General features: G+C 43.2%; 1 protein-coding gene across 2 annotated transcripts in view; it reads right to left on the bottom strand.

Annotated features, from left to right (window-relative positions):
- LOC132572871 (collagen alpha-1(XXIII) chain-like) overlaps positions 1–7,944 on the bottom strand; it is a 539,646-nt gene extending 531,702 nt beyond the window's left edge. For both annotated transcript variants that reach the window (XM_060240397.1, XM_060240396.1), the window contains exon 1: positions 7,657–7,944. Coding sequence is in view for 1 of the 2 variants with exons in the window: in XM_060240396.1 (XP_060096379.1) it covers positions 7,657–7,941 (285 nt within the window). In the remaining variant the exon portion in view is untranslated. The remainder of the gene's footprint in view (positions 1–7,656) is intronic.
- Positions 7,945–12,119: the final 4,175 nt, after the last annotated feature.

Genomic DNA, 12,119 nt, shown 5'->3' with positions numbered 1-12,119 from the left:
TTATCTGGAACTGTGGATGAGTAGTGTATTGACCACATTTGTAGATGACACAAAATTATTCAGGACAGTGAAAACCAAGACCTCCAGGAGAATCTTCACAGCCTGGATAAATGAGCAACAACGTGGCAAATGAAGATAAATGTAGGTAAGTGTGAGGTTTTGCACACTGGAACAAAAAATCCTAACTTCAAGTACATACTAATGGGATCTGAAGCTGAGACTGAGGGAAGGAGACTCTGGAGTCACAGTAAATAGCTCAATAAAAGTGTCTACCCATTGTGCTGCAGCAGTGAAAAAAGGCAAACTCTTTGCTGAGAATTACTAAGAAATGCACCTGTAAAACTGTATGGCTTTGCCCCATTTAGAAGAAAAAATACAGGTAAATTTTTGTGCCTTTTTTTCCCAGTGTTTCCCTAAATGTCTCAGAAAGTCCCCAGAGTTTTTAATGCTATACATTTGACTGTGGGAAAACTTTGCCTTAAGAGGCATTTTACTTATTCTGAAAGAGAAAACTTCTTACAGGAGTTGTTTTTTTCATCAGCAGCTCCCCATATTTTTCATTGGAAAAACTGGGGGAAGTCCTGAGGGGGGAGGGACTTTTTTCCACCTGAAATTTTCTGGGCCTTTACATGTCCACCAATAGGGAGCTTGGTCTTTTTTTTTTTAAACTCAAGATGATTTATTGAGAACCAAGAACATACAGAAACAAAAATATAACAAAAAAAACACATAAGAAAGGATACAATACTGACATAGAAAAAACGAAGAAAACCCACACACCGTCACTCTCCCACCACCTACCCATCCCACACATATATGGAGTTTTGAGGGCTTTACACTATAACAGTTCTATTATCTCATCACAAACCCAATACTTTTTGCCCATACATACACTGGTTTCCAGGTCTTGGTCTTAAATAACCACAAGTAGGAAGAGCATAACTGTTGGTAAGATAAAACCTTTTTAAAAGTCACTTTCATAAGAGTGCACAAACGTTAGAAACTGATGGAAGGTACTCCCCCCCCCCAAGTAATAATAAAGCTGCAAGTGGATTTGGATGCTGGCAGTGGTATAGACCCCAACCTACAGAAGCTGCCCTTCCATCAACATGCAGTTTCTTCTGGCCTCAACAGATAACATATTCCACGCTCCTACCTCAGGTACAGAGGAACTCTTAGCCAGTCAGGTACATTATTTCTCATGTCAGTGTCCCACTCCAGAGACCCACGTGCTATTAGGATACATGTACACAGAAAGTGGCTTATAATTTCTTTATTGTTCCTTCCTGCATATGACACCTGCATGATGAGGAAGAGGAGATTGGATTTACACCCCACCTTTCACTCGGAATCTCACAGCGGTTTACAATCTCCTTTCCTTCCACTCCGTACAACAGACACCCTGTGAGGTAGGTGGGACTGAGAGAGCTCAGAGAGAACTGCTCTTGAGAGAACAGCTCTGAGAAAACTGTGACTGACCCAAGGTCACCCAGCAGCTGCATGTGGAGTGAGTGGGGACTCAAACCTGGTTCTCCAGATTAGAGTCCACTGCTCTTAACCACTACACCAAACAGGTATGTTTGCATGTGTGACACAGCGAGGAACTTTCAATTCCTTTATTTTTGTGGTGTGCATCTTTTCAAAAGCAGAGAACCTCAAAAGCAGGAAAGCCAAAACAGATGCACTGGTTAATAAATTGCTCTTCCTTTTAATGTAATTTTGCCTTTGCTTTGTTTTTAAAAATCTCTATTCTCAACATACACCTACTGACTCAGGTAATTACTTCATGCATTGGGTGCAGTGGCTCTTAGGTCAAAAGCATGTATCTCTGCATGTGTTTAAGGCATGAGGTTATTAGCTATGTCTTTCTCCCTAAATTCCTCTTTGTAAATATAACCCTTTAGGAGTCAAATTTCTCACTGTGCACTCGAAGGTATGCATGCAATCCCAAGAGCACATTTGATGCTCCACAATTTACAGTAAAAAGAAAATAAGAAGTTCACAGGAGGAAAACCTAGTGACTACAGGAACAGTATCTGCTTTACCATCATGCTTCAAGAAGAAAAGCACTACAACGTCCTTCTCCTTACCCATTTTATTGCACTGACCAACCAAAACGCATTGCATCTTGGGGGCACAGCAGGGAGCAGTAACCCTGAGAGAGAGCTGAAGGTGTCAGAAATCTTAAACAGGAATTGCTTTTCTATTAAGATTTTAAAAATTTCATCTTTCCTGTCTACTCACTATTCTGTTGGGGGAGGGAACTATTCTACTGAAATTATCTTTAACCCGTAGAAATGTAGTTCATGATATTTCTCATTTCGCTCCACCCCCACCCTGAGCATGATTCTTGTTAGAACTGCGTATCATAGATTTAGTCACATTCTTCTCAGACTGGGGACTTGTTACAGGCTTTCCTCAAGTCATACCCATCCTGTCTTTGGTTTGTAAATGTATCTGTATCATCTGCTGCAGTACACTTGCCAATACAGGACACATTGCTACCTCAGCTTAACCTATACTATCCGTTCTGGTACGAATGCAAATACAGCAAGAACATAAAGGTTATTTACGCCATGTCATTTTTTTCACCCTCTACATCCCTGTTCCGAATTATTTCAAAATAAACAGCACTCTTAATCATTTATTTCTGGGAAAAGGGAAGGGGTTTTCTGTGGCCATACCAAATCCTCAAGACCACCAGTACTTAATTTAGCTAGCCATATAGTACATCTGCTGCACTTCTTTAAAACAGGAATGGATTCAATACACTTGCAGATTCAAAGCTTCTCTACACCTGCATGGGTAAATGATGATGTTTTATAATCCCTGAATAATATCCTAGCATATGACAGTAGTCTCAGTGTCTTACTGGGAAGCAATAGAATCTAAATTGTAGATTGTAAACCAGCTAGATGAAAGGGCTGAAGTGGTGGTCCTGGCCGTGAGGGACCCAGGAACAACTGAATCCTCACTATGCCATGAGGCTTGCTGGGTGCCCTTGGGCCAGTCACACATTCTCCTCTTAAACTAGCACACAGGGTTGTTGCAAGAGTAAAATGGAAGAAGGAAGACCAATGTATACCAGCCTGTGCTCCTTGATGAAGAGCAGTATAAAACATGTGATAAATTAATGAGATGGTATTGCCAAAAAAAAGGAAAGGAATGAAATTTCAAGAAGGATCCATAGTACTCATTCTTGAAATTTCATTCCTCTTTTTCAGTGATACTGGCTCACTGTTTACATATACTTTTTGCAGCCTGAAATACCAGGATCCAGCCTAGTACTATGCTGGAAGAGCCAGCTTGGTGTAGTGGTTAAGTGTGCGGACTCTTATCTGGGAGAACCGGGTTTGATTCCCCACTCCTCCACTTACAGCTGCTGGAATGGCCTTGGGTTAGCCATAGCTATCACAGAAATTGTCCCTGAAAGGGCAGCTGCTGTGACAGCCCTCTCAGCACCACCCACCTCACAGGGCATCTGTTGTGGGGGGAGAAGATATAGGAGATTGTAAGCCACTCTGAGTCTCTGATTCAGAGAGAAGGGCGGGGTATAAATCTGCAGTCGTCTTCTTCAAACTATCTCAGGCTGCAAAAAGTATATGTGCCAGGGATTTCTTGTGGGAAAGGGATCGATAGTTCTGAAGGAGGACAATTGCCAGATAAATTCTCATAGTGAAATGAAAAACAAGATCTGACACTTTGTATATTGAATGGAAACACAGGAAGTTTAAGTAAATATATAGAATAGATTGAAAGGCAAATGAGTCATATTTTAATTCAATCAATTTCTTCTCTTCTGCAAAATATTCAATTTTTTAAAACATCAGTTAAAGAAATTTCCTTTAAGTGAAGGACTGAGAGGTCATAGAGGAGGAGTATGCTGGAAGAAATGTTCACCCACCAATTACAAGCTGCTTGTATCTATAATCATTTGTCTATGCAGGTTCATTTGAGATCTCTATGACCCACAGATAATCTTAGGACATTTTGTGCAGTGTGAGAGTGAAGTATACTACATGCTTCAATGGTCTCCAGAGCTCTCTTCTTTCAGCTAACATACCTTCACTGATCTCTCTTCAGTGACATCTACCCCCTTCATTGGCACCTCACCATAACTACTAAAAATAACAAACTAGCCATATTAAAAAAGCAAGGAGTGATATTTAATAAGCAACATTATACCATTTGCTTCTCTTAAAAAATGTTTTAGCAAAAATGTTCTATTGGCTTTCTGTTGTTTTCACCACCATCATTCCTCAATCATTCATTGACCTGTTCAAAGCAATGCACCATTAAGGCACATTCATGATATAAGTGGGCTTCCTTACTGGTTTATGAAAGATTTGTTTTTACAACCATTGATTTTGGGGTCAAGAACTGTACACAAACATAAATGTACAGCTAGTCACACCAGCAGCAGATTATGTGTACTGGTAACCAAAAGTACAATCATGATACACCTGGATAAGTTTGGAACTTCTAATTAACAGGAGATTTTGTCACCCTTTTTATTTTCCCACTTCAACTATGTTCTACCAAAAATATTCTCAACAGTGTTCTTTCATTACAGTTTCTCTTCTTATCCAGAGCAACAGCATAATTGGTTTTTCAAAAAAGGGGACTCTCCCTGCTATGTTTCTTGCTTTAGATTTACTTACATCAGCACACTGCTTTCTTCTAAACTTCCCCACTCACCTGCTCTTATTCCAGTTATTAAGAAGTATTCTTGGTCTGAAACGATACTGAATACAAATCTCAAACGCTATGTTCAATATATAGTAAAAGCTTTGTTAACCAGCATGCATGAGAATCGGAGCTTTCTGATTAAGCAAATGTGCCAGTTAACAAAACTTTTATTCCAGGGTGAGAGGGCAACAACATTAAGAGGCTGGTGGTTATAGCCACAACCTAGCCAGGACCCACAGTCCACTCCAGTGCTGACCCCCCCATGACACTACTGCCCTCTTACCTGCACCAGCCAAAGTACCACTAGCCTTGCTCAAGCAAGTCACTGGGCCTGTGTCAGCTACTGCCCCAGCCAAGCGGCAGCCAGAGGGCAGCAGTGACATGGGGCAGAGCATGAGTGAATTGGGTGGGTCCCTGGGACTTGGTCATTCAGTTAACCAAACCTTTACTATAGTGCTACTGATATTGCAGTATTAACCAAGCCTTTATTATACTGCTGCTTAAAGCAGGAGACGCCTCCAGGGTGAACTTCAAATTATCTTAGCACAGCAAAAAGATAAGGAGTATTTATGACAATCACTAGGCAACTGATTTAGTGGAATGACCATTAGCAGTACTGCCCTACAGTACTGAGAACTATCCATGTTTAATGGGTGACATTAGCTCCGCAATTCCAGAACAGCAGCTGTGTTCAGTGCAATCCTAAATGGAATTCCACCCATTGACTTCAGCTGACTCAGAAAGGTGGTATTGCGCTCATGATCGCATTTAGTCTGTTTTTGCAGCAGAAATAACTAGGAGTCTAATGGCATCATTTTTGCCCAGCACAAGCTTTTGTGGGCTAGAACCCACTTCTTCAAAAGCAACCAATTAACAGGTAGCCAATAAGTTTTGTCACAAAGCAGAGCAATACAGCTGGGCAGATGATGATATTGGATTTATATCCCGCCCTCCACTCCGAATCTCAGAGTTGCTCACAATTTCCTTTATCTTCTCCCCCCACAACAGACACCCTGTGAGGAGGGTAGGGCTGAGAGGACTCTCACAGAGAGGACTCTCACCTCTGCCAGAGCTATGGCTGACCCAAGGCCATTTCAGCAGGTGCAAGTGGAGGAGTGGGGAATCAAACCCGGTTCCTCCCAGATAAGAGTCTGCACACTTAACCACTACACCAAACTGGCTCAATGAGGTCTTCATTGCACATGGATTCACGAAAGCTTATGCTGGAATAAAAAAAAAATGGTCTTTAAGATGACATAACTACTGCAGGATCTGTATCCCTTAAGTCCAGCATAAACTCCTTTGCAACTCTTTTCCTAGAGCAAAAGAACATGTGGAATCTAAACAAGATCCAGATATTGCTGTCAGGTTCAGTCCCTGGTATTGTTTGAACATTATGCAATTGCATGTTGGCTTTAAGTACTGGATATATACACCTTACACATGATGAGAAACAGCATTATGCATGTGCTTCCTTTGTTCTGACCTTGTTTTGCATGGATTTTGCATTAAGTATTTACAACTCAACCATGTCTATAACAGCACTCTACAGTATGTACACTGAGAAGCCAAGTGACAGATACATGGAACTTAAAGCTCTGTTTGTGACACACATACTCCACTCCACCAAACATCTGGCCACAAACTCCAAAATCTTGTGGATAAAGAAGCACCAAGTGCCATGTGTTATGTAAAAACAACTAGACCCAAATAATTTTCTCTTTCCTGCCCTGAACCTATAAATAAAAGGTCAAACCAACCAAAGGTTGGGCATCAGGTTTTGACACAATGTACTATACAACTCAGAAGACAGAGAGATCATTGTGAAGAAATGCATTTTTGTTACCCTCAAAAGTATGGTGTCTTCAGAGATCACCAAAATACCAATCAAGACTTGCAGGAAAAAAAAACTGCAACCTTATGAAAATATGCAAAACAAAATACAATTTCTCCTGAACTGATTGTGTATTTGAGAGCCAGTGTGGTGTAGTGATGAACTAGGATCTGGAGACCCAGGTTCAAATCCACATCTGCCGTAGAGGCTTGCTGGGTGACCCTGGGTCAGTCATGCACTCTCAGCCTAACCCACCTCACAGGGTTGTTTTGAGCATAAAATGGAGGAAAATAAAATAATGAAAGCTGCTTCGTTACACTTGATCACAGTGGGGAGAAAGGTGGGGTATAGTACGGATGAAGTGTGTAAATAAATATTCAAGTTCCATTTAGGGTTAGGTTGTAGAGAGTAATTTGAGCGACCCTGTTAATTACAAAACTAAATACCCATCTGCTTTCTGAGCTACCCCCCAGCAGTCCATAATGGTGATCAATACAACTGTACTTTTTATTTTTAAAATTCGCAACCACTATCGTCTCAATCGCAAAACAGCTAGCAAGAAAGCCTGCTCTAGTCACATTCTTTGATAGAGGATCTTCTCCAGATGGCACGAGTCAGATACATTGACTCAGCAGTAATAAAAGGCACTCTGCACACGCTCAAAGAAGCTATCTGCCCATTATATACCAAGGTTCATCCGGGCTCAGTGCCTGCCCCGCACCTGAGAAGGGCAGATTCCAGCCAGGCCGCCTCCAGCAGCTAAGGGTCAGCAGCGGTAACTGGGTTTGCCTGTTGCCAGCAGAAGCCAGAGCGTCTTCTGGAGAATTCTAAAGAGTAAGACTAACCAAAATAATATACTGCTGTCTGCACTTTTGCAGGCGACAGTCCCCTTCCTCGGGCGGAAAGCACAACACACATGTTAGCCTTTAAGCTTAACTCAGCCCTGGAATAGAGTTGAAGGTGCCACAGGCAGGCCTCTTTTTAGTTGACCTTTACGAATCCTGGGTCTCAGCCCTGCCAATCAGAAGCGGTTTCTCTGAGACCAGCCTTGGCTCAAAATGTAGCCCCGTCTGCTCTTTCTTCCAACAGGGGCAAAAGAGTGAAGCCAAACTGCACACTCGCTCTTCACTCACCTCCTGCAAAACTTTGTCCACCTGAGGCTGCAGCAGGGCGAGCAAAGGCTCCGCGTCGAGCTGGTCTTCGGGACTCCAAGCGCGGCTGGCCAGTTCTCCCTCGAGGGCCACCAGCCGGCCCTGGAGCTTGGACGTCCTGGCGCTGAGCAAGAAGCAGGCGCCCACCGACAGGAGCGAGAAGAGCAGCGAGAGGACGCTGGGGGCCCGGCCAACTCCCCCGGCACATCGGCAGCCGCCTTGGGGCGAAGCCGCCACAGCCGCCGCCGGATCCCGAGGCTCGCTCATTGCGCGCGCGCTCCGCCGGGAAAGCCGCTGCAGGCGCTCCGCTTCTCCCCCCCACGGCGGCTCGTCCTGTGCCTGTCCTGCTCGCTCAGCAGCAGCTCTGGGCAGCCGGCGGCCGCGAAAGTGGGGCAGGAAGTTTGGGGAGCGTGGCCTCTTTCCCGAGCATGGCCCTCCAGCTGCGCAGGGCGGGGGCAGGAGTAGGAGGGGGTGGGTGGGTAGATAGGTGGGTGACGGACGGACACTCCTCCCTCCCCACTCTGCGACTGGGGAGGGGAGACCCTGCTCTTGGCCCTCCCCGGGGATTCCGAAATGGATAGTCTTTCCCAGCCCTTCCTTCGTTTCCTCCTAGCGCACGCTAGAGCTATGCAAATAGCCCCGGACCAAAATAAACGGGGGAGGGGGGGTATTTCCAAGGTCCGAGACACGATGCCATTGTTCGAGGGACGGTGGGGGGGCGGGGGGGGCTAGGTGCGGGAGGATTCTTCGCTTTTTACACCGGGCTCATCAATCACTTGCATTATAACGGGCTCCTTAAAGCTTCCTGGAGTATTTCCAAGGCAAAGCGCTGGAAGCGACTTCTAAGTTGCAGCCATCGGAGGTCTATCAAATTACTCTGGAGACCCTTCGAAAGCAACGTTTTGCAAATTACAGCCGTGCGTCTCTCAGCTTCCCAGCCAAATTCCTAGGCGGTGCAGGGAAAGCAATTCACATCAAAAGAAATGTTTGCCGGGGAGAAGTCGGCCATCAAGAACTGCCTGCCGTAAGGCTACCTGAGACTTAATTTGAAAGCGGGGCGGGGGGGAGCCTCACAATCTGTTTCCAAGGCTATATCAGTTAGTTGGGGGGCTTCCCTTTCCCAGATATACACTACTACCCTGTTCACAAGTTGCACTGAATGTGTGCACAATCTGTGTACACTTGTTCCTCGTACAAATGAATAATTCTCATGTTACAGTGAATATGTGTAGCGCATTATACAAATCCCACATCTATCCATGTACTACTCCCTGGTTTCACTATAACATGTGAACAAGGTTACTGTAGAATAGTGGCGAGGGTGAACACTTGGGATAGACATTTTACTGTCCCAGACTGCCCTGCATGCTTAGGTCCACTGTGGAAGTGGGTCTCCTTCTGAGTAAGAATGCATTGGCTTGGGCTCCTCCAAGTTCAGTGTCCTATCACTGGTTCTCAGCCTGTCTTCACTAGGTCGAAATAAGCTCTGAACTCCTTGGGGATGCAATCATAAAAGTCACTTTACTGGGCAGTACATTTCATTAGACCTAATGAGATTTCTGAGTATGTTGAGCATTGAGAAAGAGTAGGCTATAAATGTACCATAATAAATGTTCTGGCTAACTGAAAAGAATTTAATGCTGCTAAGGATTTGCAAAGTACTTGTCTCCCACTGAGTAACCAAAATTGTTTCTAGCAGCACAGGACTGAATCACAAGATGTAGCTTCTGAGGGTGCTCGCGCTATAGTACCTCTTTTCCTACAAAATGCAAAGGCCTCTTTGTGTTCTGTTTTGGAGAGCTAAATTCTTGGAAGAAATGTGCAATGCTAAGCAGAAGTAAATTCCATTTAAGATTAATGGAATTTACTCCCTGGTGTATTTAGGGTTGCAGCCTAGGTGATACCACTATGTTTTACAGATATGACACCTTCATTCGGCTATATCTCCTGAAACTAGTACTTTAAGAACAGGCTATGACATTCTGGACTGAGGCTGGAATCTAACTCCTTAGTTATTTGAGATGCAATGCAATACACTATAGAACTGGGACTCGTGTTGGATATAGACCTACTTGTATAGGCATTCATACTGAATTATGTTCTACACATCATTCCCTACTTCACCAGAAAAGGTTGCATTTATTCCTGTGTTAAAGAGCAGTGTGTCCAGGACTGGTTTCAATAGCCTAAGCCTAGAAACAAAATTTTGAAAGAAACTTCAAGATTGTACTCTTAAGCACACTCAAGAATATGCCACTGGACTTTTACAGGACTCAGCTATATGCATCATTCAAAACTCACTGGCCCCTTCATAACAAGGACTTCAATAGCAAGTCCAATCAAGAGCTGTTAAATTCAGTTCCTTCTTTCTTCCATTGTCCTTGGCTGTGTCTTTTTTATTTTGTAAGCCTGAAGGCAGAGAGCTAGGTCTGTGTGAGCCAATCTGGGAGACAACTGTCTGAAAAATGGGATCTAGATTAACGTAACTATGATGTAATATTCATATCCAATATCCAGTTATGGGACCTTTTAATTCTGGTGTTGGTTTGTAGAGTGTTGAAGTGTAAGGGTTTTCACAAGCATTGTAGTTCTCTGATGCATCTCATGCTGTTGTTCTTTACTAATGCATTTATTAATGTTAATAGTAACATAAGGGTAGAGAAAATAGAAGTCTCCTGCAAAGCCAGTGTGACAGACTATACTTTTAAAAGCTTAGAAGTGTTGTGTAAACAGATAGAACTGTGAAGGGCTAATTCTTCACAGAGCTTTAAGTAACAGGCTGTTCCAAGAGATCTGATTGGTTAACATCAGCTGAGCAGAGAAACTTCTGAACTAGATGCCGAGGATTCAGTCTGATTTCAGTCCTAGCTGAGAAGAATTGAGTACTGAGTTTCAGAATTCAGCTCTGACTGAGAGCAGTTTAACATAGAACTGGGAAAAGTTGGCAAGGAAGTTTGGAAAGTAGGCGAAGACTCCCATTCAGGCCAAAAAAAGGAATAAATCTAGTGATGCATACAGCCTAGTCCTGTAAAACAGCAGTCCCCAACCTTTTTGGCACCAGGGACCGGTTTTGTGGAAGACAATTTTCCACGGACCAGGAGCGATGCTTTTGGGATAATACAATTGTGCACTTTATTTCTTAGTTTGATGTGGTGGTAAAGTGTGCAGATTCTTTTCTGGGAGAACTGGGTTTGATTCCCCACTCCTCCACTTGCAGCTGCTGGAATGATCTTGGGTCAGCCATAGCTCTTGCAGTTGTCCTTGAAAGGGCAGCTTCTGGGAGAGTTCTCTGAGCCCCACCCACCTCACAGGGTGCCTGTTGTGGGGTAGGAAGGTAAAGGAGATTGTGAGCCGCTATGAGACTCTTGAGAAATTCAAAATGGAGGGCAGGATATAAATCCAATGTCGACTTCTATTATTTCTACATTGTAATATATAATGAAATAACTATACAACACATGACCCAGTTGCTAACAGGCCACAGACCGGTACTGGTCCATGGCCCGGGGGTTGGGGACCCCTGCTGTAAAATATCCCCTACCTAGTCAAACGGAGTCAGGTCTCAACAAAAAAGATTTTAAGTAACTCTGAATAGCTTAAGAAACTCTCATTAGTCTGAAACATATGAACTATCAAGTCTGTGCATGTACTGGTTTTACCTCTGAAATTTCAGCCCTTGATTTCACCTGACCTTCCCCCTGCATGTTAAATAAAAATATTTTATTTCCGAATTTCAAAATGCCTTGAGTGCCATTGAAGTTGTTTGTTAAAATGGGCTCCTGAGCCTTCCCTCTGGTTCCTGGGCTGAGCCAACATATTGTACTGTGATAGAGTGGTATAGCCAGAGTTCTTCAGGAAATAATAAAACATTACTAGAGCAGCTCAGTCAGTAAAGGGAAAGAAAAACAGGGAAAATCTTGCCACTGAGGGAGGGAAGTGGATGAGGCCATTGTAACTAGCCAATCAAGATAATAGAATCCTCTTTTATGATATACTTTCTGCTTAATTTCCTGGTATGACAATATGACTGGGGGAGAGGACAGACATCTGAAAGAGCTTTCTATACCTGTATGTTTTTTAGACCAATAAAGCTTACTTCAAACCAGCATTCCAACTAATGGAATGTAAGGACCATAAAGGCTTATCTTGTACAGATTCTCTAAAGCTGAACATAATTTCTAAACTCAAACATGGCATTATAATCTACATAGCACATGGAACAGCATGAAGACTTAACAATTAAAGTATGCTCTTAATAACAGAACTAACCCAAACTAATAACTTCAGAAAGCAAGAACAATGAAACTGCTACACCAACTATCACAGAGAAATACCATTAAAGGAAAGCATTGTGCATAAAGATTTAAAATCACATTATTTCCCATCAAATTCCTAAGGATTTCACTGTGCACAGCTTTTGACTATGTCTAGTCTACTGTATGCTG

The sequence above is a fragment of the Heteronotia binoei genome, chromosome 5 (genome assembly GCF_032191835.1).
Source record: "Heteronotia binoei isolate CCM8104 ecotype False Entrance Well chromosome 5, APGP_CSIRO_Hbin_v1, whole genome shotgun sequence".
Classification (NCBI taxonomy): Eukaryota; Metazoa; Chordata; class Lepidosauria; order Squamata; family Gekkonidae; genus Heteronotia; species Heteronotia binoei.
The sequence above is the reverse complement of the archived record's forward strand: the minus strand, read 5'-3'. Positions and strand labels throughout refer to the sequence as shown.